At 39.1% G+C, this 26667-nt stretch overlaps 1 protein-coding gene across 15 annotated transcripts in view; it reads left to right on the top strand.

Annotated features, from left to right (window-relative positions):
* The window catches only part of PARD3 (par-3 family cell polarity regulator), a 462214-nt gene that overhangs the window by 253770 nt on the left and 181777 nt on the right, over nucleotides 1-26667 (top strand). For 10 of the 15 annotated variants that reach the window (XM_050915856.1, XM_050915855.1, XM_050915849.1 and 7 more), the window contains 5 exons: nucleotides 7170-7309; nucleotides 8847-8975; nucleotides 12832-12870; nucleotides 25728-25916; nucleotides 26394-26564. In XM_050915856.1, the coding sequence (XP_050771813.1) occupies nucleotides 7170-7309; nucleotides 8847-8975; nucleotides 12832-12870; nucleotides 25728-25916; nucleotides 26394-26564 (668 nt within the window). The remainder of the gene's footprint in view (nucleotides 1-7169; nucleotides 7310-8846; nucleotides 8976-12831; nucleotides 12871-25727; nucleotides 25917-26393; nucleotides 26565-26667) is intronic. The other 5 variants (XM_050915860.1, XM_050915861.1, XM_050915859.1 and 2 more) reach the window with 1 other exon arrangement.

Below are 26667 nucleotides of genomic sequence, written 5' to 3'. Positions count from 1 at the left end.
TCAAAACTGAGCTCTTGTTTTTTAAGTTGGTCCTAGTTCCACCAAATATTTTGCTATTTTTTGTCTGAAGTATTCAGTGCATCAGGACTTCAGTCCACATCTCCCTGCTTCCAGAGAGCAACTTAACTACTGGCCATGGGAGTTGTGATCGTCTTTTCCTTTGTGTTCCGGAGAATATTTCTCTCTTGCAAAATAGTATAGCTTCAAGAGAAAGAAATGAGTGATTCAACTGCAGGATACTTTATAGCAGGAAAGCTGTAGGAACCACCAAGTCCATCACAGAAAGGGTGTAGCAGCCGTGTTCTAGGAGATGGTGAGTCCTGAGAGAAAGGAGACACCTTTGTGCAGTGCAACAGAGAAAAATGGTTAAATTGTAGATGTGAGGAGGGTTACGAGACTCGTTGCTCTTCAGAGTTTCTTGTTGGATTCCTGTTTGGCTTGCTGGCCCTTCTGTGGTTAATAATGCTCTGTCTTACAGAGCCGAGCTTGAACACTGCAAGTCCACCAGGTGACTGGGCATTCAGTGTTGTGGCGCGGTGACACTCAGCCCTGCCACACCCAAGTTCCTTTCTGCAACAAGTCATTAGAGACACAAATAAGATGCCATGGATAATTTGGGAGTACACTAATTTAAAATGGCATCATATTTGCTACGGAGTAAAGCACTTATATGGACGATTACTTGTTTTACTTGGGTTTATATCGCAGAGTGAACAAGACAGGACCCTGAACTTGTCTGTAAGATATCCTGCATCATGTATCTGAAGCGTACAGATTTACATGCATTTTTCATCGTACTCTCCTGTTTTCCCACACAGTTTCTTGAGCCAGACTTTGAACTGACATTTTAAATTTTTATTTAAAATTTCTTTTGAAGTGATATGTTCTCTTAGACTGATTTTAGAATTCCTGTTCAGATGCAGTAGGGGTGTTTGTCACTTTTGAAATGAAGCATGTAGACTCCTAAATTACTGAAGTGATCTTGAGAAATGAGATTCAAAAGCGAAGCAAATAATTTTGGGCATTATTAGCCACTGAAGAAACATAAACTGCATCAAGTTTCATCTTTCCATTTTTTAAAAACACTTCTGATCACTATTTATTGGCAGGCTGTAGCAAAAAGGGAAGAATGTTTCTATTAGGTTGATCAAAGATCTTCTTGAGGGGTCTGAGCTTTGCTTGGAGAAAAGAAAGTTGTTCCAAATCATGCAACTACATAAAAGTGGGCATGCAATTAATTTGTCTTGTTTGTGCATGTGGCTGCAGCAATTTTATAGACGGCTGAGCAGTCAGCCTTCTAAGCAGTCATTTGCACGTACAGTTACTCTGACTACACATACACAAATTCTGAAAATATGGGGCTTAAACTAGGAGCAGTAAAATAACTTTTCGGGAACTATCTAAAATGGTCTTGGTTAGTTTAGTGAAGCCCCTGACAATAAGGAGAACATATCTGCTGTTCAGTTCTTGCATGAGGTCCAGTCCTTAATAAAAACTACTTTCTAGCATAAAACAGTAGGATAATTATTTCAGCAATCACCCATCCATACATGGATCTCAAGAAAGAGTCTACTGTGAAAAAGCAGGAACTTGAAATGCTTGGAAGGAGAGTGTCTGTTCTGATTATTGCCAGAGAGCGTTTGGCCCTTCTGCTTAGTTTTATTGCAATGTTGTCTCTCTCTTTATTCTGGATCATTTTATAATCTAATACTTTCATTAAGTGGGGGTGCTTTATTTTGTAATTTTTGTGATTTTTGTGTCACAAAATGTTTATATGTGTAACCAACCTCCCTTATTGTTTTAGGAAAGGGAGAGCGTGTTCTTTGTCTTTCATGAAGAATCTGCAGTTTTCCTTAACAATCCTTTATTCCATCTGAGAACTGTTTTCCTTAACAATCCTTTATTCCATCTGAGAACTGTTCACCCACATAGATTTTCTGTATTTAGGTTGTTTTGAAATGTTCTCTGCTTCTCTTGCATAAGTACTAAAAAATGTGGTGCCCAGTTGTCTGGGTATCAAACATTTTCCATTGTTTTAGAAGTGAGATTTTTTTTTTTTTTTTGAAATTTAGGGAGATCTGTACTAAAGTACCTGAGAACTCATCTGCATTTTCTTAAATTAGAGGAGAAAGAAGAGCATGATTTACTTCTAGCTCTGATTGCAGTCCTGAAAGGGAAGATAACTGTAAGAGAAGTATCATAAGAAGTTGACAGCATAGGTCCTTCAAATGTTCCCTATTGGGTCTCTGAACTAATGTCCTTTTGAGAGGGACGTAAAAGTACTGGAAGCAGTACAGAGGTGATGCTTGCTTTTTGTCTTGTGTTCTAGCAGTGTTTCTACCCAGCTGCACATTTTCCTGCTGAGAATTCGGACCTGCAGTTGGTGCTGGATGAGGAGCGCACAATTTTTCGTACAGAAGAGTCTTAGAAAGACAGAAACATTATGCCAGACACAGTCTTTCCACAATCAAGAAGATAATCCTAGCATTAGTGAGAAATTAAACACTTCTTCACTGGGAGATAACAGAAGGTCTAGCCACCTCTAGTAAGATGTAATAAATTTTTTAACATCCTGTCAGTTTATAATCAGGCTGATTCCAAATAAGATGATGATGTTCATTTTGAATATATATTTAATTACATTACATGAAAGTGTGTGTCCCCCCCCACCTTAATGCTACTACAACTTTTTTCCTCCAAAACAGCAACTGAAGCATCAAATCTGCCCCTCTTCTGTTTGTACAGCATAGTTCTTTTACTGTTCTAACTGGCCTTTTTAATAACCTAAAACTACTTTGTCTTCAGCTCAGAGCTGGCTGAGCTCTTGAGGGTAATGTGACCTTAGAAGGCGTTTTCAGCATCACATTCAAGAAAAAAGGGGAGCTCTAACTTGTCAAGAGAGCTGCTGATTTATCAAAGAAGCCTAAGAATTTGAATTACACAAATTAGAGGGTAATTCTTAAATGTTATTATCACTTGGTGTGATTTGATTGTTGTCAGAGATGACAGCTATAGAGGGAAGAAGACGTTTTCTACCCTCTCTCTTTTTAAAATCTATAAGAGATTAAGTTGAACATAGCTCAAATAATCTAGACCTTGCAAAGTAAAGCTCCTAGCTTTGAGTAGGATGACTCCCATGTTTTCAAAAAGATGGAAATTCCTTCTGTTTTCTACTCATGTTCTGGTTCTGCTTCTGTGTGTGTCCAATTTCTCCCATATTATTAGTATAAATCAGAGATATCGGAGGAACCTACAGTATGTTTGCACATTTCCCTCATTATTATAATGTAGTTTTATAACCTAAGAACTGAAAACATTTCAGCAGCAGGAAGATATTAAGATCTATCAACAGGAGAACTGAAATGCATGAAGTAGAGATAACTAAATCAGTTATGTGTATAAAAAGAAAAAAATAATTAAATTCAATCCAGTCACAGAAGTCATATTTATTTTTGGCCTCAGTTGAATGTATCCATTTATTTCCCAGTCTTGGAAACTTCTAATTTATATATAATAAGCATAGGAGTTTATGAAGCTGTATTATACAGCTAAGGGCAGCTATAGTGCACGAACAGTAAAATGAAGCAGAGAAAAGGTAAAAGGAAAATGACACCCAAAAGCTGCCTCATGCAAAGCTGTACAGAGCAGCATAGCAAAACGTAGCCCAGTTGAGGCCCCTTCTTTCCACAGAAACAAGTAATTAGAATTTTCTTCTGCTAATATCTGGGCTTAGTGTGGATTTGTGGCGTTCTGCTGGCTTTGGTAAAGGCTTTCTGGAGATTTGACAGCAGAAAATGCCACAGTCCAAATTTATATCCTGTGTGCATTTGTAATGTGAACATTTCAACTTCTTTTTTTTCCGTGGGGGTTTACAGTGGAGCGTGTGAACCAGACATCTGTAATGACACCATAATCAGGCTATGGGGATTAAGCTTATTAATAATGAAATATTGTCCTGGGCATGCAGTCCTGTTCCGATATTACTTTAGAAATGTTAGCAGACAAAACCTGTACTTAAAGAACAGTATTCAGCCCAGATCCTTAAAATAAGAAAAAGATAAATTCCATAAAAAACTGACATGTGACTTAAAAAAACCTTATACAGATCTCATCTTCGCATGTTGCAAGGAATTAAAGAGCTCTATGAATGTTTGAAGCATAATTAAAATTGTGAGGTCTCCAAAGTAAAATACGGATGTCATGAGATCGAATATTTTTTTCATCTCTTTGTAATAGCACTGGTAAATTTTATATCAGCCTGAAAGTGGATGAAGACTTTCAAATTCAGATGTCAGTTTTTCAGCTATCCTGAATGCTGCAGAAGGAAGGGAGGTTGTCTCACGATAGTTAGGAATTGATCCAAATTTCCTGAACAATATGAGCTGCATGCACTTGCTGTGTATACATGAGGACTTACATATGTTCAAGATGAAGATTTTAAAAGGTTATGTCACCCCCAGCCCTGTCACCTGTGTCAATTTACTTCTTAACATGATTACCATCTTGATAATAAAAAATATTGTACTAAATTTTAATCAAGTGTAATTGTGCAGATTTCGGAAATCTGTATGTAGACTACTGTTGACTATAGTGGACTCCTGCTTCCTTTTCCAGTGTGAATATTAACCTACTCAGTAAAAAAGTGGACTTAGCAAATGAACACGGGGAACAGTAAGACAGGAATTAATTCAGGCTTTAACCTTGTGGTGGGTTCACCTTGGCTGGACGCCAGGTGCCCACCAAGCCGCGCTATCAATCACCCTCCTCAGCTGGACAGGGGAGAGAAAATATAGCGAAAGGCTCATGGGTCAAGATAAGGACAGGGAGATCACTCAGCAATTCCCGTCATGGGCAAAATATACTCGACTCAGGGAAATTAATTTAATTTATTGTCAATCAAATCAGAGTAGGGTAATGAGAAATAAAACCAAATCTTAAAAACACCTTCCCCCCACTCCTCCCTTCTTCCTGGGCTCATCTTTACTCCCGAATTCTCTTAATTCCTCCCCCCGAGCAGCACAGGGGGATGGGAATGGGGGCTGTGGTCAGATCATCACACGTTGTCTCTGCCACTCCTTCCTCCTCACACTCTTCCTGTGCTCCAGCGTGGGGTCCCTCCCACGGGAGACAGTCCTTCACGAACTTCTCCAACATGGGTCCTTCCCACGGGCTGCAGTTCTTCACAAACTGCTCCAGCGTGGGTCCTTTCCATGAGGTGCAGTCCTTCAGGAACAGACTGCTCCAGCGTGGGTCCCCCACAGGGTCACAAGTCCTGCCAGCAAACCCGCTCCAGCGTGGGCTCCTCTCTCCACAGGTCCGCAGGTCCTGCCAGGAGCCTGCTCCAGTGTGGGCTTCCCACGGGTTCACAGCGTCCTTCGGGCATCCCCCTGCTCCAACATGGGGTCCTCCACAGGCTGCAGGTGGATATCTGCTCCACCGTGGACCTCCATGGGCTGCAGGGGGACAGCCTGCCTCACCATGGTCTTCCCCACGGGCTGCAGGGGAATCTCTGCTCCGGCGCCTGGAGCACCTCCTCCCCCTCCTTCTTCCCTGACCTTGGTGTCTGCAGAGTTGTTTCTCTCACATCTTCTCACTCCTCTCCTCTGGCTGCTGTTGCACAGCAGTTTTTTCCCCTTCTTAAATATGTTATCACAGAGGCCCTACCACCGTCACTGATGGGCTCAGCCTTGGCCAGCGGCGGGTCTGTCTTGGAGCCGGTTGGCGTTGGTTCTGTTGGACATAGGGGCAGTTTCTGGGAGCTTCTCACAGAATCCACCCCTGTAGCCCCCCTGCTACCAAAACCTTGCCACGCAAACCCAATACAAACCTCAAATGGTTCTATACTTGTGTGTCTTTCACATAGGTCGTGTTCGGCTTCCCAGGGCTGCTAGCTGAGGACTGTTGCATAAAAGTTTGGCTTCTGCCTGTCCCCGTGATTTTATACAAAGGGGTATGTTGTGCAACTTGTGGGAACCATACCTGATATTGCCGAGTCCTAACTGCAGGTTGCCTTAGTAGGTCAGATTAAATGTAGGCTGGGCATGCGTATGCCTAGCTAGTGAACCTGAACTGTAGACGTATCTTGACAACCTCCGAGATGTTTCAGATGGAAGTTGTAGATGCTGACACTCTGTCAGGGATGCTCACCGCTGAATGACTGTCTGGTTTCATGCTAGATTAAGTGTCCTCAATAGACCTGACGTGCAATGTTGGGGGGGTGGGGTGGGGTTTCAATGTAGAGTTTCAAAGGTTGTTGATAACAGTGGACAGATTGCATCAGAGAGGATCACAAATGAGCTTTCTGCATGGTAGGAAAGGCTTCTGTTTGTTCTCTCGGCTTGTGAATCCCAGAGCTGGTGGGGCCCTAAGGTACACTTCAATAACGAGTTGTGGGCATAATTTCTCTGAAATACGAGCAAGTCTCATTTGCCATATTGACTAGACTCCCTCTCTGGATTTCTCCGGGTGATCTTAAATGTCTCTGTTTTGCTTCAGTCAGTCAGCCAAGTGTAGTCAGTCACCTGGGTGCACAGCAGGACCTCGGAAGTGGCAGCCTGGCTCTGGTCCCTGCCTGCACAGCAGAAGGTGGGGTGGAACCCAGCGAGAGCTGGGGTGAAGCCCTGGGACAGAGGACCTGTTGATAGAAAACAGCCTGAGGTCCCTCGGAGCAGAAGAAATGAGACCACTGAGCTCTGGTTCTGTCTGTCACCTGCCGGTGTCCATAAGTGAGCTGACAAAGCCCGATGGCCAGCAGTGTCGGCCGACTGACATTGCTGAAAGAGTTGCAAAAGAGAAAGAAAGGATCATTGACGAGATCCGGATTCACAAGGAGGAAGACAGTAATAGGATATCAGATATGCTTTGTTCTGATTCCTTGTCACTCAGCTCATCTGAAATAGAAAGTTGGAAATATGGCAATGACTTGGAAATCGTCAGAACAGCAAGTTGCAAGGAGGGCCTGCTGAGCCACCTGTGCCAAGACTCAGTGCTTCAGCTATAGCGTTCCTATCTATGCCTTTTTTTTCTTTTTTTGCCATGCAGTAATTCTTACATCTTATATATGTATTTTCATGGATTGTATCAGTGAGGTATACATACATTCTGCTGGATAAAAATAATATGTAATATAAAATGTGCATTTTAACAAGTAATATTCTACCTTTATGCAGGTACAGAAGGCTTGGGATTTAGCATTACTTCAAGGGATGTCCCAATTGGTGGCTCTGCTCCAATTTATGTGAAAAACATCCTTCCAAGAGGTGCAGCTATTCAAGATGGGAGACTAAAAGCTGGAGACCGATTAATTGAGGTGAAGAAGTATTACATGTTGTTTGTCTGTGTTTTGGCATGAGCCCACACACTAGTTAACTTCCAAAGGCTTTTAGTAGTTTACATTATAAGAAAATGTTTCCCCTCTTCTTTTTTGTCCTTTTTTTGGCTTTGGGTTTTTTTTTTTTGGCTTTGTTTTTTTAAGTAACAGATCAAGGGCTGTGCATTTTTGGTACGTAACTGTTTTAAGAGCTGGACCCAGACATACTATGAAAACATCAGTTTACATGTCCTTATGTGAATATAGCGTCATAGTCTTGCATTGCTATTTAGGAATAAATTGAAGCAAAGTGATTGTTACCTAACAAGTGGCATTAAATCAGCATGGAGTGACAGACCAGAAATTATTGAAGATGTTGCCAAATATGGAAGACAGTACACTGAAAATGTTTAGTGAATTAACTGAAAGGGAAAATATAAGAGGAGGGTAGTGCTACAGAGAATCAAGGCCACTTCGCTCCTGAAGTGAGGGTGTCCTCAAGGGAACTAAATTTCTCTTAGATAGGCGCACAACAGAGATCTTCTGCAAATCTAGCTGGACTGATATAAGATATTACCACCCACAGCTCTTCATTACTGTCCCTAAGCCGAATGACACTGGAGGTGCAGCTGAGACTGTAACTGCCTCTCAGAGCCCTAACTTCACTTTACTGCAAAATTGGCAAAGTCAGCTTGAATTGCTGCTGGAGGATAGCCCTCTGTAATCACTGTAATTCAAGGTTACCCAGATGACTTGGGTAGAAGGGGACTGAGAAGCATTTAAGACAACAGTTATGGCATCTCAGCTGTGTGAGCTGTGATCTTACGAGGGGAAGGAAAAAGATGGTTTGCTGACTTCTTCTGAGCACTGTGCTCACTTGCTTAATACCGTTGGCTGATTTGCCTTACATTTCCAAAATGTTTCTGAACAGGCAAGCCTGAGAATACTCTTATCTTTCTCTGGCTTCTCCCTTACTCAGCTCATAGAGTGGGAAATTTACCTGTATGTATTCCATGCCTGTCTGTGCTGGTAAGTGGTATGTGGAGGCCAAGGGACAACTGAACAAAGGCAAAATAAAGAGTAACTGCTCCAAAGTTATTTGGGGGGGGAAACTATTTTCTACTTTTGACACAATTTATTCTGCAAGATATATTTGGAAGATATGTATAACACCAAGGCATGTGGAAACAGGACCAGTTTTGGATCACACATTGATTTTGCCAAAGGATTTTTATGCAGAAATTCTTTTAAAAAATACTGGTAAATGGAATTAGTTGGCTTTAGATTATACTGGAGTGTACAGTTGCTGCTAAAGAGGAGGGAAATATAGCTGTCTTCCTTCTTATTTGTATTCATATGTAAAGAATGCATGTTTAATTAGTGCTATTAAATGTAAGCTATACTGACCCAGTAAGCAGATTGTTTCAGTGAGGTTTTTTTAATACTGTCCCATAGGATTCACATGAGTTCGGTATGAATTTCTACTGTTTTTCCTGTTTTGGAGTCTTACCAATTTCTAATATTTCCTTTGTCACAGGTAAACGGAGTTGATTTAACAGGCAAAACTCAAGAAGAAGTTGTGTCCTTGCTACGAAGCACCAAGATGGGAGGGACCGTCGGCCTTCTGATTTTTCGACAGGAAGAAACATTCCATCCAAGGGAACTGGTGCGTAAAATAGAGAGCAGCTAAGAGATTTAGATGAGTATGAGCAAATGATTTGATCTTGTCACCTGCTAGTAAACATGCATGGCCAGCACTGAATATAAGAAAAAAAAAAGCCCAGCTATTTTGCTTTATTTAGAATGTTTTACATGAATGTTTTTTATTCTCTTTGAGATCTGCTATTGGAATTAAATATTTGTTAATAATGTATAAGTGAGAGTTTTATTTTGAGTGAAAATGTTTATTATAGAAGAAGCTATTGGATGGACTTTATTTGGATGCATGCGGACAAGTAGATTATTTCATATCTTTCATGTGGACAAATCTATGTTTGAAAGCCTGCCATTTGTCCCACTACCTGCTCACTAAAATATTTCAGAGCATATAATACTATGCCAAAACAGGATATGTAAATACCTTTCTATCAAAAAGTGGAATATATAAGAAATAGTAGCCTTTTTTGAATATAAATGCAATCTCTGTGGAATGGAAACCCTGCAGTTATTAATTTAGCAGGGTAATTCAGAAAATGTTTCTGAGGAATTTACATGAAATGGAAATAAAATGATGTTTCATACTGTACCTGCACCACTTGCATAGTGTATACAGATATTTCTCTGATAATTATTCAAGATAATTTCTGTTATAAAAAGGTAGACTGTGAATGTAGCAGTCTTACTTTGTTCTGTATTCAACTAAACTGCTGAAGTTATTTATTATTTGTATTATCATAGCTATATATAGCTCTAAAAATAACTTATTTGGCTGCATTATCGTGAGAAGATAGACAAATTTAAGTATGATGAATGGATTACTTCATTTTTCTGTTGGATTTGTGTTATTTTGAATGCAAAGAGAATGAGTTTTTTTTGGCCATTTCAAGACGTTGAACATTAGCCTTTTACTTTTCAAAACTACCATTAAACCTAGGAAGTCAAAGTGGCAGGGAAGGTTGCAAACGAACCACACTTTTACCTTAATATTCTTGGAACATGACTTCAGATAGTGAAGTGAAAGTTGTCATAAAATGAAGAGAAATTAACAATTTGAAATCATATTATGCCCTACCTTATTACTGGAACTGTGAAAGCAATCTGTTTATAAGTTCCTATGATGTAATTTTCACAGTATTGCTATCTTACATAAAGGTGAATGAAAATGCTTTTTAAGTTTTCTAAATAAACTTAGAAGTAAGAAAATGTCTTAATTTTGTGTATATTATTTCTATAGTAAAATGAGGAAGTTGCTATGCATCATTTAACACAATAATTTGTTTAAATAATTGTAAATAAAGATACGATGTGAGTAATGCAGAGATTTAATACTAATACTTGGTGTAGTTTTAAAAATAACAGCAAATCCGCCCCTTTAAATGAGTTCAACCTCAGTAGCCTCCCTGCTGCTGCTGAGGCAATGCTCTCTCAGCTATTTTGGCAAACACCAGCATAGGGAAGCCAGATCTCATCGTGGCTGTGTCAGGTAGTAGGTGGGCTCTGCGCTATGTAGATCTGAACTGGTGTATGTTTCTGTAGCTCCAGTTGAACAAACAATATTGTGAGGATCTGACAGTACATGTGTGTGATGATCCTCTATTGCATAAGGATTTGTTTGTTTGCATTTTGACATGAAGAAATGTCAGGTGAGCTCTGCTGACAGCTGTCAAAGAGCAGGAGCAGAATTTCTGAGGAAGGTGTTGAACTAAAACCCATCATAAGGGCTGTTCTTTCTTCTCTGGTAAGAAATAATCTTAAAAGAAAAAAAAAGTCTTTTCGACCAGCTCCTTTCATTGTCTTTTACTAGCTTTATGTACCAAAAAAAAAAAAAAAAAAAAAAAGAAGAGAGAGAATTAATATTGAAGGAGGGAGAGAAATGATCTGAAATCATGTTAGTTCATCTTTTTCACATGTAAACCTTCTTTGGCCACTTAGGAACAATTTGTCTTTGCATCCTTCCCCTATTTCTATTTTCTACATTTGTATGCTTTAAGTATAAACTGAATGAGATGTGTCTCAGAAACCGTATGCATAAAATCATGTTATTTGATATTATCCATCTCATAAAGGGCAGGACTCGCTGTTGCTTGCTGAGGAGCAGTCAGTATTAAAACCATTTTATATTTGACAACATTTGTACAGATAGTAATCCCAATAAAAAAGGTGTTTAGGTTTTATGTTTTGGGTTACAGCTTGTTGAATGACTTTTCAAAAGTTACTTATCCTTGGGTTTCTTTATAAGTAAAATGAAGATAATAAACTTTCAAGAGAGTTGTGGAGCTTAATGTCTTTGATGTATGTTGCCATTATTGTCTGGAAGGGACCTACAAAAATGTGTAGTTATATCTAAAACTTACAGGAATGTTAAGCTGAGCCCATTTAGGTTAGTATGGGATCTTTGTAGCTTGTGTGGTCAGGTTGGGGGTGTGTGTGTGATGGAGAGCCATCATCCAGTGCAGCAGATCATGGTAAAAGTGAGTAAAACGTGGAAGCAGGGAATAAAATCAAATTGGCAGGAGTTAACTTTTCTAACCAGTGAGATCTGGAAGAACGGTTATGCTTCTCCAGAATACCAGGCATTTTATTGCTTCCAGAGTTACCTAATGCCAGATAGGTAATATATTAGGGCTTATCCGCATCAGTGTGAGAGGCAGATTGTCTCCTAAAAATCTTCCCTCCCTTCCCCATTCCTTTATGATAGGGGTGAGGATTACTCTGGTTAAGTAGAGCTCCTGTTACACTGTGGTTACCTCAGATAACCAAACATAACTTGCTGTGAAGGATTTTCTTAGAGCCTGCTAATGACTATGTGAATCCACTGAAGGATTGACTTGGATTATTTAGCTTTTGAGCTAAGTTCTCAGTATCAGCAGAGACTGGCTGGCAAAGTTAGTCTCCAGTACCCTACAAGTTAATACGCCCATTGGTACATGTAGGTCCTTTACATGTTCCTGGTGGTTGGCTCCTTCATCATTTTTTTTCTTGTTGGTTGTTGGCTGCAGGTTGAAGCTAACTGGATGTTTGTGTTACTACTTTGCCACTACATTTTTGTGCTTAATCATTTGAATCTCCTGCAAAACAGCCCAAAGCAAAAAAGTCCAGTAAACCCTACCATTTCATTTTGGCCCAGCTGAATGGAAAGAGGTAGCTGGTTAGCCCAAAAGTGATCATCCAGCCAGCAGCAAGGTGGCTCCTGGGCGCTCAAAGGGGGTTTAATATGGGTGGACGTGGGCTTGGAAGAGTAACAGTTCCTTACGTGCATTTCCAGAATTGGTTGGGGGATGCAGAAAGGTTTTCCAATGATGTATGTTTACCTTATGTGCCCTGAGCCACAGGTGAGGAATGCAAGGTCCCATCTGTGGTGGACTGAAAGCACCCTCCTGTCCTGGGATATTCAGTGCTGTAGTTCTGGTTCATCCAAACACACTCAAAAGGGGAATCCCTTGTTAAAATGAGAATGAATGTTTTAAAAAATAGGTACTTGTTTAAAATATTTGGAAGGGTTCATCTGGACTGCTGAGGTCATTCTTGGAAAACTTCAAAGCAGAGGGAAACATCCCTGAATGAGAACATTCCACCAGCCAGAAAATGGTGCAAGCAGCTGTGATTCTTCCTTGGCCAGATAGCCACCTCCCTCATAGCCAGATAAAGTCAGGTGCGCTGGCCTAAGATCGCTGGAGGTTATTTTTGTTCACCTCTCATTTAGTGCTCATTTAGACAAATTTGAATCAGGAGTGTGACAAACACCCTTCATTTTTCCATTATCAATTCACATCAGAATTAGAGCTCTTTGTTTATCCCCCTGCTGATAGATAGTATATGTCGTATGTAGTCGTGTTCTTATTTATTTTTTTTACTTCCTTTAGAATGCAGAACAAAGCCAGTCACAAATTCCAAAGGAAACGGTAAGAGCTTTGTCTTTTCCATACTGGAAGACTCCCAAATGTTTTTAAGTTGATATGGCACTTCTCCATCAAAGTTTCACAGATCCTCCTTTCACCTTATATACTGTAGATGGCTCTCTCTAGCTTTACATTTAAATGCGTTTTTTAATGTAATTTCAAATACTGTTTGAATATTATATACAATTCAGTTATTAGGTATGTTCAAGTGCTATTTGAAATTACATGTTTTATACACAGCCAAAGGCCTAAAGTTGAAATGATAAGAGTAGACTGTTAGCTTGGGTTACTTGTTGAAACTAATTGCTGAAATCGTGATTATATGACTGAAACCTGAGATACAAACACAGAAATTAGGCAGTTTGGATTTAAGTCTCAATTGTATCCTCATAGCAAACCACTGTTTGTTAGTTATTTTTAAGAAACTACAGGGAAGTAGTATCAAGTTTAACCCTTTGAAGGCTGTAACAGGTTTACATGTGATGTGTCAGTGAGGCTGTATATTGAGGTTGTATACTGTTTATATACCTCATTTTAGTCAGCGAAACAGGATCAACCTTAATACACATTATACTAATATATTAAAAAGTTTTTCTAAAATAAAAGGTTTATTTTATGAAGTATTAACAGAGGATATTACAATAATATATTACCTTAAAGGTATACTGTATCTTAGTTAAAAACATACTTCAAGAAGCTCTGTTCAATTAAGTACCTATTTCAAAAATAAATAATAAATTAGATTATGGAGAAATTAAGAGGATTCGTGCTAGTATTTGAAATTAGTAAGGCTGCTGAAAAACAGAAAAAGCTTGTCTAGATGATTCAGAATGCCTTACCAGCAATGGTGAGATGGTGTCTGGGATAAAAAGAAAGTCAAGACTAGGTAAAGAGATGTAAGAGCCATCTCAGGACAGTCAGGGGTACATGGGTCGATACTATTAATGTTTCAGGCCAGGGGAATGTAACTGCTAAAATGGGTGTTTGGGTTGAAGGGAGCAATATTCACTTTTATCCCTCTGGCTTTTGATGTCCTACTCTGAAAGTCATCTGCATAAGGGCTCTGCAAAATCGTGGGTGTATCGTTGTTTCAGACATGCCTCGCAGTATCTTTTTAGTACATCTCATTAGAGTATGTATGTTTTTATCTTCGCAGTTTCTTACCACGTACTGCTGATACATAAGGAGATCAAAGATCAAAGCCCAGGACAGTATTTCTGCCTGTAATTGACTACAATTGAGAATAATTTGTGGGTGCAGCCTTATAAATGTGTCCTGGTTTTAGGAGGTGAAATTCTGCCCCAAAACCTCATTAAGATTAGGCAGATTGCCTACAAGGTGTTCATATAAATCAATTGCTCATCTGTTGCAAAGTTAATGTTTTGTAGCAAATTCCATGGTGAAATCCTTTCTCTGCCATTTTTGGGACAAACACCCTGACTTCATCTAAGGAAAGACCAAAAGAAAATAAGTGTCTCTCATTTGTTCTCTATAGGTGTGAAGTAAAAATTGCTTGTTAACCAGGGGATTATGAAGGGGGACAGGGGGTGTATGAGTAGCTAGGGATTTCTGAAAAACCGGCCAGAAAGCCCTAGCAAGCCTTGGAAATAAGGAAGTGAATTGGGAAACATGTGGAGACGTATTTGGTTAGTGAGGGAATGAAGCTAGAAAGCTGATCAATACAAAAATGTTTTTTGCATAATGTCTTGGATTTTTCATTCATTATGGGGTGGGATTTTTTTGTTATTTATTTGAAGGCTCAGAGCAACAGTGATCAATAGTAGGAACAATAGGTCTCTTTAAATTTGCCTACTCATGGGTGGGAATAAAAAATGGACTAAACGTGAAAGCTGTCGGTGGGTATTTATAATGCACAATGCTTTTGCACTTATCTCCCTTCTTCCAATCTACTTTGCTTTGGATAAGTGTGATACTCCAGTTCTACAGAACTAATTTTCCTCAGCTGCACATTAATAATACAGTCACACACTTTTTTTTTTAAATTATTATTTTTGAAAGTATTTTTCATTGCTTTCCTTTATACTCCTTGGTTCTGCCTCAATCCCACTTTATTCCTCCTCTGTCTGCTTTTCAGCTCTTTGAGATTTCTAATCTTGCAATTTCTATTTCTGTGCCTGCTCTGATCTTTGTGCTGTTAGTTGTGAGGTTTTAGTCTCCAAGTGTCAAGGACTTGATAGTAGAAAGCAAAGCAAAAAAACAACAAAAAAACCATGATGAAAGCAGTGAAGCTATAGAAATGAGAGAGAGGTGAAATACAAGTCTGTTTTTAATTTAAAGGCAAAATGGTTGTGGGGTTTTTTTGTTGTTATGTCTTTGTGGGGAAATAGAAGAAAAACGCAGCTTTGAAATTAAAAAAGAAAAAAACCCTTGAAAATGGAAGGCCTGAAATAAAATTTATATGTAGACCCCAAAATATAAAGCCTAATTTATCAATACATTATTAACACTCAGGCGTTACATTTGTGTAACTGTTACTTCGAAATGGTTTACACTAATATCGTGGCACTTGGATGCAGTAGTTAGAGTCTTCATAGAAGTAATAAAAGAAAACCTTGAAAATTAGTTTTTTCTTAATTTATTTGTGGCCTAAAATCCTGGAGAGAGTTATTTCTTGCTACCTGTATAGGAAAGCATATGACTTTGTATTTTGCACACCATCATAGAATACAGATTCTCATATTCTCATTCTTGAATGTCCATATGAGGAGTTTTTGTAACTTGCTAAGGTTGCGGAATTGAAGCTTTGCTCTCCAGTTATCCATAAGAAATGCAAATTGCTAATGCAACTTCAGCTTCTGTCCAGTAACTGTGCCCTGGTGAAAACAGTTCTGCTGTTTTTACCTTCTGTTTTGCTAATGAACGGAACAGGCGCTCCGTTTACTCCTGAAGCAAGGAAATCTCCTGTATCTTGGTTGAAAGATTGTTTCGCCCAGCCACGAGTTTGTGCCATTTGTATAGCTGATGACAACATGGAACAGATGCACCTATTTCTAAACATGGTGATTATTTGGAATGTAGGAGATTGACCGTAATATGAAAACTAGTAATTTATCATTATTACATTTCTGTTTCTAAGCATAATTATCTTAATCTTGTTACAGAACATTGAAATGAACTGTTAATTATACTATGTAAAACATCTGCCAATTAATTTTTCCTCATACTCTTTGAAAGTCAATAGTGTTTCAGTAATATTTTGCTTTTACAATTGTCATTCACTGTTTGTTTTCTGAATTCAGAACCGGCAAGTTAACTTTCATGTAAGCATAATGCTAGAAAAATAATAATTATCGTATAAGTATTTTCTAGGGAGTGTTGTCTATTGGTAAAAAGAGATTCAAAGTTAGGATTCAGGATTTCATTTCATGATTGTTGCACTCAGCAGCATGGGAAAGCTTCAGTTTTCTGTTCTCATTTGATTTTCCATCAAATTGCTGTAAGTGAGCAGAATGTTATGAATTTTAGCGAGTGCAGTATTCGTAACAGTGATATAACAGGAGTGGTTGGTGTGTTGGAACAATATATAAATGTTTAACAGCCCTGACAGAAATTGCAAATGGGATTGCTTTTTACTTTCTTCAGAACTTGAACATCTGATACTCCTGTTATTATCTAAATTTCATTTTGATCACCTTGTTTTTTCAGAATCCAAGGGTAATGTCATGGCTAAACCTGTCAGCATTTTTGGGTTCACTTGCTGTTCTTGCTGTAGACTTTTCTGTGTGATTCTGAGTAAATTAGCTAGCTACACTTTTTATGCAAGAATTCATCACCTTTAGGAATGGGGTGATACCACCGTGCTCAGAGGCGTTTTGTAAGAACTAATGCATAATTATTTTTGTACACTTTTTGTTTGCAACTTTTCGTGTTATGAATATGAGAGATACACTAGCAAATGCCTAGGAAGACATAGTCTATATTGATTAATGGGTGGAAAATTCTTGGAGCTTAATCTTGGGGAAAAAAGCACTGTCAGTGTTGAGCTTTAAGATGGTGGTGTTCTGAGTGTGTGTGTGTGTTTTACTTTTGGTGAAAAGCTGTTTGTATTACTTCAAGATACATAGTCACTGGGTACATATCCATAGATATTTTTCAAAAGCTGTAAGTTAAGTTCCCACCACTTCATATGTAGCACTTACACAGAACTTCAGCTTTTATAGCAGCTTTGTATCATTCAGTTGATGCAACTCTTCATTCACACAGAACCTTCTTTGGAGACCAGTTTAGAGCTTCATCAATTTCCATTGCTGCAATAGGTGATCCAAATGTCTAAAAATTGAGCTAAGATCGTACATTGACTAATATCAGCCTACACCACCAGCAGTGTTGATATCATTAGATACAGAATGATTTTGTTGAAAGAGAAGAGGTTTGACTGATGATTAAGCTGATGCTGTTATTTCCTCCATGGTGTTTAGGAATACTGCAAATAACTGGTGCTGATTATTTTTGTACCTTTTAATCTTCTAATGGTGTGAGGCACAAGGGTGATTACAAAGTTTTAAAAGCCTTTTTTTAGTGCTACTTTGAGTGGTTTCAGATTATATTTTTAATAAAGTTGTGACATAAGAAACAGATCACTGGCCATATGAAAGAAAGAGGTAGTGAATGTGTGATCTTCTGCAGGATACTGTTGTGTTTACAGTCTTTTACCATAGGAGGTACTCTAGTATTGAATAGCATGTTCTGGGGTATTAATGAGTAGAGCTGAGACATTAATTCCTAGTGAATAATTAATACAACAGTTGAGTGACTGTGTTTATGAATGCTCTTTGAGTAGTCTGAATTTCCTGGAACGTTCAATGATAATCCACATAAACTTCTGTGTAACGCTGGGCTTGGGACTGGCCCTCAGGCTCATAGTTTTGACTCCGTCATCTGCAGGTGGTTTACCTGGCCGGCGGTGTGGCACACCCAAGCTGGCTCCGTGCAGCACTGCGGGGCAGCTTTAGCCATTTTCTCAAAGCTTGCGTTGATAACACTTGCTGGCCAATGGCCAGTTTCATGGAAGGCAATGTACGTGTCCCTCCACTGAGGTTCTGTAGCAGGGTTGCCTCAGTGCCACCGTTGCAGAGTCATTCTGAAGCCACACTGGTGTGCACATCATTATTCACCATTATTATACTATTTCCTACATACTGACCTTACATTATTTTGGATAATAAGAGTTGACTGTGTAAGGCATTTACAATTCAAACAACAGATATAGGGTGTGAGACTGAAAGGGGCCACCAGGTCCTTTAGTTGGTCATCTGCTAGCACAGACAATAGGGTCATCAGGTTCTTTCAAACACTTGTCCTAATTTGGGTGAGTACAAAGTTCACATTGTTGCTTAAAATTCCTCTTTAAACTTCTGAAAACTCATTGGTTGTGTGCAAAGCTTGTTTTACTGCGTTGTTGGCTTTAGACTCCTGGTGTTGAATCTTCCTTGCTGTTAAATCCAGGGAAAATAGTGAGCTGAAGTGGTTTGCCATGGTTGCCTGAAAGTCTGCAGCAGAAGTAGGAGTAAGACACAGGTCAGTCCCAGTGCCCCATATGGGCATTATCTCATGTGGAACGTGTTTCTTGCCATGGACTTCTACAAAGGCATTATTTCCCTTTCAACTTTGTTTTTCTGTCTGGCTTTCCCAGACACTCTATCTGTTTCTTTAGTCTTTCAGGTCTTGTACATCCAATAGGCCAGTGAGAGAAGTATAAAGATTTTTAGGGAGCTGTGTCATTAGTGTGTTGGGCATTGAAGTTTTTCTTGAACAAGGGATAGTGCAGAGAGCTGTAGCTTTGTAGGCTTCTTTGGCAGAGCAGACACCTGCTGTGTATCTAATCCCTTGGTTTTCACTTCTCTAGGATAAGCATCTTGTAAAGAAATGGAGTTAGCATTACAATTGCATATTTGTTTCAGAACTTACAGTAGGAGCGCAAAGTTTGGGTAGGAACAACAGTTTGGAAGAGAGTATGTTGGCCTGAATAAAGTACAGTCACTATAGTAATGGCAACAGACTAGTCCCTGTGTGAAGTTCTGAGATGCATAACAAAATATTTTCAGTGGTCTGATCAGTTGATTTGGAACGTAGAATCTCAACTGCTTAAACCAGTTTCTGTGACAGCCCAGATCAGAGTGTTAGCATTAGGGAGAATAATGTTAGCATAGACAAGCAATGGCCTTCTTGTATAGGTAAATAAATAACATGTGGATGTACTTAAACATGGGCTTTTGCAGAGCTTTGATTTTCACACTAAATGAAAATCACATGCTAGAATTTTTGTGCTTTGGAAAACATTTAATTTTTTCCTAAACCATTTTTTAATCCATCAAAAACATTAAACTGAAGATATTTTTGAATGTGGAACATGTTTTTTGATATTAAATTAAATCCTTATAATGGATATAACTGGAAATGTAACGGGCCTGTTTTGCAGTGTTTTCACAAGCTAGCATTTCTGCGTATAAATACGTCCCAAAGTTAATCCACATATAATATGCAAAAAACTTTTTCTTGATGGGATTAAAATTAAAGCAGACCATATTTCCCATAAAATCTCAGAATTCAGATGTAGGTTTTGATATTTAGCAGCTGCTGTTTGATTTGAACAAGAATGCAGTCTTTGCCAGATGTGACATATTAACTTAGCTAATATGAATAATGAGTCTCAGTGTATACGTGCAAATAGGATTCATTAGTGTTTATCTAACATATGGGAGATATTAAAATACTTAACCTAGGAAGAGTTAGAAAAAGAAAGCAAGCATAAGAATTTTAGTTGTTTGGTTGGCTTAAGCCCTATATCGTTCTATAACTAGGTAAGTAGACACTTCAGGCCCTTATAACCTGTAATACCACACATGATTGTTTGATTAAAAAATAAAAAAAAAGATAACAGGCCTTGTATTTCAGGAGGAAACCGGGTTGGAGTGTGTGCGTCACTATTGGATCAGTAGGCAGGCTTTTCTCTGCCAGACGTCCAGTTTTAAATCTGATTGAGCTGCTGTAGTTACAGTTATCTTTAATGCCTACCCACAACAGGGTGCATCAGCTCCCAGTTATTCCTCCTGAGGAGAGGCCTCAGCTGAAGTGAGAGGTGTGTTACAGGCCACCTACATTGCTCTGTTTTCAGTACCTCCAGCAGTAATACATCTACATTTTTATAAGTACTAAACATCACCCCCCACAAAACAGTTGTTGACCAAGGAAGCTGTTTTGATTCCTTAGAGCTGTTTGGCTGACATGTTCTACATTTGTATATGTGATGGCATATGATGAAAGTGAATCATCATCTTTTGGTGTATTTCAGTTTAGACGGTGGGCTGATAAGACAGCAATGTCACCCACCTGACTTGAAGGACAAAACAGTTTGAGTCATCTCTGATGTCAAGAATGTCTTTGCACAATAGCTAAGTGAAATCTCCTCTATCTTGCATGTATTATGCGTGTTTTAAAATAAGAATTCTATTTTGCTATAATAATACTGAGACAGATTTTATTGGTTTCCCAATTTATAGGAGTTATGATTTCTTAGTATCGTGGGTACCTTGTCAGAAAGAAGAAAATAATGCTGTATTAAAATCTTCTAAAGATTGAAAACATCCTGGAAAAGGCTGTGATGTTAGGTTGGAATTCCCCATTATTGGAACCAAATGACAACCTCGGATTTTGCAATTTCCAGTCCTTTTACTTTTACAGCCTACACTTCCTAGACCTGGTGAGCTCTTACATCCATGGGACTTAAAACTCATCTTTCAAGAACTTGAGGTTTTCCATCTAGGCAAATTCAAAAGAGAGAAGAGACATCTGTGAGGCAAAAGGTTGACAGGTTAACAAAATAATAGTTAAACAGAGACTAACAGGCTTCGGGCTGTGATGTTAGAAGGCTGGACACAACAGGACTGGGGAGCAGGTAAAGTGAATAGTGTAGATGGGGTCATTGGAGGTGTTAGGTAGGGTTTGTGCTATAGTTACATAATTATCACGTGAATTACATCATCGTGGTATATATAAGGGTGTGTTTGTATATTAACATGCATATACATGTGCATACAAGAGCCTTGTAAATGTTTTCATGTTGTACACGTTTTCATATACATAATTTGGAAATACAGGTTACCTGTTAAGAGTGGGGATGCAGAGCTTTATTAATTGCTTCTGTGAAAGGAAACAGGAGTGCATTCGATTTTTGCTGAGATTCCCATGATTAACTTGTTTCTTTTCTCTATACATAATCACGAAGTAACTTGCAGACAAGTTTCACTGACTTAATAGCTGCTGAGAAGACAGCATGTCTAAGCTTGCAAGAGAATGAACTTTGCTGGAGAGAATGCAGCCGGATTTGTAGCTGCAGCAAGCCACTTCAGAAACTTGTCCCGGCTTGATTGAAAATTGCTTCCCCTGTTAGGTGGGAGGAGGTTTTTCTTTGCTGTTAGGTTTCTTTTTTCACCCATCTCATGCTGCTTACTCACCAGCTGAACCCTGATGAGATTTTATAACGGGAAGAAGTCCCAAGCAAGAAATTTCTTTGTAGTATTTAAAACATAAAAGGATAAAGAGGAGATGCTGTTACTAATTTGATGAGATAAACTTATTGCACTCTTAGTGTCAAGGTCCATTTTAACTTTGTTTATAAAATTAAATCAGATCAGAAGCCAATGTTATGTAGAAGAGAAAAATAATTTCCCCCCGTTAGGTTTTTTTTTTAATCTCTCTATATATCGAAGCACTGCCATAGGTTTGCTCTAGTCAGGAAGTTTATCTTTAAATTTACAATATATTTATGTTGTATTTAAAAAGTGAAAAACTTATCTCAAATGTCATTTAGGATAAATTGATGCTAAGTATGAATTTGAAGCAAAAAAGAGTCACCTACATATTTTATCACCAATCGAATTTTTATTACAAATTACATACTTGAGCAGCTTCATTCGTCCAGCTGAAGTCATTTCAGGTGACCTTTTCCTCAGCAGACTCTGTCTGAACAGAATATTGTTCTGCTGTTAATTGTTTTGGACATAGTGTGTGAAAAATCTTAAGGGAGTTGAATTTTGTTGTTCAGGGTTCAGAGTACATAATTTTGCTTCCATGTTTACTGCTGGCCTCTCAAAGTATATGAAGGAATAGATTTCTCCCACAGATCAACTAATCATGAAAATAGTGTTGAGGTGTTTGATTGACATAATGAAGCTGTTAATTTAGAGTGTATCAAGATCAAATGGAAGTTATTGCAATTAGGAAGTGATTGTGTTCTCAGTTGAAATTTTTAAATGATGCATTTTAGATTTTTGTGCATTTTTATGCTGTCTCATGGATGTATTAGGGAATTTTAATGGTTTGTTACATTTAGATACTTCATGTTCAACACAATTTCAGCGCAAATTTTACTTTTTTATAATAGCTGATATTTAATTGATTGGAGAGAGTCGCTGTACATGTAATGTTTCTGTACTCTAAAGGGCTTTGGGGAACAAAGGATTCAGCCAATCTGAGGTTTTGTTGGGTTTTGGGGGGGTTTTTTGTTTTTGTTTTTACAACTTTGGTTCAAAATATTATGGTATCAGGCTAAAATCTTCCTGCTTATTTCTCTGAGAATGGCTCCTTTATGACTTGCTTAGAGGTTCCTGATCACTATATAGTTCTGTTCCAAGGTTTGTATGTATGACGTTGTGTTCAAAATATCATATATAGTAAGACCTTCTTTGGTACCATGGTGTGGCACAAATGTTAAGAGTCGGTACTTTTACATCCATAGTCCTTGAGTCTTAATGGTTCAGTTATTCTTGAAAACCACATTTTTCTCCTAAGTATTCTTGGAAAAAATTGTGAGATAACAAAAAGAAATGTTCTCTCTATTGCTCTGTCTTTTTAAAATCTACATTCAAGCATATGGTACTGACAGATGACACACAGATTCTAGAGGGCAAAAGGCTTCTCATGTCCCTAAAATTGCGGACACATGTATGGTGGTGAAACAAGCTGGCTTAGTTGAAAAAAGCTGTGGATACTCGATGAAGTCCCTAAAGCAATTTAGCCTTAGCCCAGTAATGGTAATTTTTTTCTTTGGATGAGTCAAGCAGTTTTCTCATGGCTTCAATACTGCTGTTCCAGTGCTGAGGCTTCTGTTTCTCATTTTTTCATGAGCATGATCTACTTATTCATGTGCAGCTGCTAAGGAGTAGTTTGATCCAGGTTTAGGCCTTAAGTTTCACCTGCCCACTCAGGTGTCTGTAGCCTGATATTAGCTTATTTCCTTATTCAAGACTGTAGAAAACAAGCAAGCAGAAGCCTCACATTAAGAATAGTGCTGAGCTGATAATGCAGCTCTTTGGTCTCGCTGAAGAGAAGTAGTGTAGAGGCCATTAGCCAAGTCCTTGGGGATGCTTACTGAGACACTCTCTCCAGTTGACCCTTTGGCATATAGAAGTGCACCCGACGGGGACAGGCTGCGCAGGGAAGCAGTTTAGTTCTCTGCCCTGGAAGGGAGGTCGCTGTGGCTGAAGTTCTGGCAGATTTTTTAGAAGATTAGAAAATGTTGGGGGGGGAGGGGGATTGATTGTAAATTTATGATAACAGTAGTAAATAAAAATCCAATAAGCTTATGTGCTTCCTTGGATTACCCATACATCCTACCTTGGCTTTATCTCGCTTTTGGCTCACGAGCTTTTATTCCTCCTACTATTTATTAACGAATATGAAAGTGATCAGTGTTACAGAAACTAAAAGGTAACGTGCATCTGTCTCAGATTGTTTTATTCTGCAGCCACCTGACAAAAGATGCATTCAAATGTGTGCTGTAACTAGTGCTTCTGTGACTCAAGCAGGAAAATTAGGGTTGTAATTTTCCCAGAATTTGGGAAATATTTTTTAGAGCCAGTATTTTTTCCATGGACACAGTGCATCTTTCCATTCCTGACAGCTAGCACAGATCATGCTGTTTTGCATGGCCAAGAGATGTATTTGGATAATGGGATTCATAAGCGAGCCAGCCTAACTGTGGCACTTGGATAGGGGGTGCCTATCCATTCATTTTTTTTTTCCCCCAATTGATGAAGCATTATGCTTTTTTGTAAACAAAAGATGGTTAGAGATGAGCAAATAGTGTCTAGTGCAAGGAAAAGGGCTGGTGAACACATTAAAGTTCATGCTTTTAACCAAGTGGGAAAAGATAGAGCTCCTGTTTTTCTTCCCTCGGCTGTTCCAGTTCTCTCAGCAGTCTGACTGCCTTCCCGTGTGACATTTTTGCATTGCATTTCTAGGTCAATGGTGACACAGCTAGCATGCTTGTGCCCAAACTGATCATCTCAGTCTGCTGTACTCCACGTGGCTTTCACATCCATCTTTGCCGTAGTCTGTGTTTGAATTTCAGAAGAGCCTGTCAGCTTTGCATTTCCTCAGGTCTTAAGAAACAGGGGTGGCTCAGCAGGCGCACGTTAACTTCTTATGTGTCCTGTGCTGCTCCAAGTATCTGGGAGTAGGAGAAAAATAGGAGCGAGCTTTGCGAATAGATGAGAGTGGCGTGGGAAAAGTCGGTATAAAATCAGTGTCAGTAAGGGAGGTGACTTACTTGCTAAGATTATGAAAAAAATTGGCCAGATTAATTCTTCCAGAGAAGAACTGCCAACTGTTGGACATTAGTGTGCACCTTCTGGTGGGCGTTCTCTTACTCTTTCTCCTTCATGCAGGTGAGAAGAAAACCAGCACAGTTGGGTTCATGAGCATCTTTCTAGAGGCCAGACACTGGACCCACTGCAGAGAATTGCCTTTAAGGGCATGACTTTTTTCTTTAATTGATAAAGTTATAACCACTTTGTTATAACTGAAAGATGGTCAGAGACAAGTGGACAGTGTCTACTGCAAGGGACAGGGCTGGTGAACAGCCCATCCGTCCCGTTCCTCCTTTCGGCAGCAGCCTCTTGTGCGTGAGCACTGCTCCTCAGGGCCTGACCATTTTCTTTCCTGGGTGCTGTGCCCATGCCTGCTGCCCCCACGAGTGCCACCGCTCTGTGGGGACCCCACAGGGCCCCCGCTCCCAGCCCGCCGCCACCCTGAGCTCAGCAGGAGGTGAAGTGAGAAGCCAGCCACCTGTGCTTGCACAGCTTTTGGGTGTATGGAAAGGTGTCACTGAGCAGTTCCTTGCTGGGGACTCTGGCAGGCCTGGGACTGTAATTCCAGGTGTTGAAAACCTGGGATTGTTCCAGCCAAGCTAAAACTGGGTGTAGAGGGCAGCGAAGAACCAAAGATGTGGGTAAGAGGACAGAGATGAAGGGCAGAGATGGGAAAGACAGGAAAATTGGCACTCAGAGCTGGATTTGATGCTAAGCCTGGTAACAGCAGAGGGATGTGCTGTTGCAGATCTCAGCTGTGTAATTTTCTGTTTTTCCTAACACAGCTAGTTTTAAACGAAATGAGGTGAATGAGTACTTTTTGAATTTAATTTTCCTGCACTTCGTTTCTCCCCATGACTGCAAAGCTACCATAGATGATGATGATATTTTAAAAATTCTGTAGGTTTGCAAGTGAGAAAATATTTCTAATACAGCTCTCTCTTGGCTAATGAAATAGCAGCTTACATGTGAGTTGGTATTAATGGCACATTCAGTAATGACACACGATTCAATTATTTTACTAGACAGAGAAGCACTTAAACGCAAACGTAAGATATTTCTGAATCTGGGCGTCAGCTGGCGGTGATTGAAAATACACTATTTGTGCATGTTTCTTCAAACAATTACTGTGGAAAATATTGTGGCATTGTAGTTAAAAGCAGGGGTTTTTTAAATGCTAATAGCTGTAAAGGGAAGAGAATTTCCAAAGAGAAATGCTCTTCTATAATCCCATGCTAATCTTCCTGACAGAAAGCAGAAGAGGAGGAGCTTGTCCTCACACCTGATGGCACCAGGGAATTCCTGACATTTGAAGTTCCACTGAATGACTCTGGATCAGCTGGACTTGGCGTGAGCGTCAAAGGTAACCGGTCAAAAGAAAACCATGCCGATTTAGGAATCTTCGTCAAGTCCATTATTAACGGTGGAGCAGCATCCAAGGTAAGAGGGAACATCTGTGTACTTTGGTCTTCCTCAGTTTTCCATAATAAGGCTGTTTTGAAAATAACCACAGATTCAAGAAGAATGAGATTGCTCTGTAACTAGCTTTTTCCAATTACACCATCAGAGGTAACATTTAGTTTTCTGCTCAGATTCGCATGTTTGCACGTCCCAGGATTTAAACAGCCCTTACAGATTCTCGGGAAGGATACGAGCTGTAGCTGGTACAGTTCAATTAGTATGCTATTTGTGCAAACAGGTTATGATAATAGCTTGCAGTGCAAATCTATAATTGGAATAGACATTTCCTACAATGGCTGCAATGGAAGCTATTATACCAGTGTTCATTTGGCCATAAACTATTAGAACTAAGCATAGTTGTTTGATTATTTTTCTTTTGGTTTTTTCCTCTCTCCAGCAGACTAAACTTCTTTTGTGCATGTTTTATGTAACTAGCTATAAGCTTTCCTTTTCCAGGATGGCAGGCTTCGAGTGAATGATCAACTAATAGCGGTAAATGGAGAATCGTTATTGGGCAAAACAAATCAAGATGCTATGGAAACCTTAAGGAGGTCCATGTCCACTGAAGGAAACAAACGGGGAATGATTCAGCTTATTGTGGCGAGGCGAATAAGTAAATGCAATGAGGTAATACGCTTTTGATATCAGGACTTGGAGTTTTTCCTTCTAAGGTATTTGTGTTTATAGGAGATGTCATGTTTCGTCTGAGACCTGGAAAATAATATTTGAG

The sequence above is a fragment of the Gymnogyps californianus genome, chromosome 2, assembly GCF_018139145.2.
Source record: "Gymnogyps californianus isolate 813 chromosome 2, ASM1813914v2, whole genome shotgun sequence".
NCBI lineage: Eukaryota > Metazoa > Chordata > Aves > Accipitriformes > Cathartidae > Gymnogyps > Gymnogyps californianus.
This window is presented reverse-complemented; position numbering and strand designations above follow the sequence as displayed.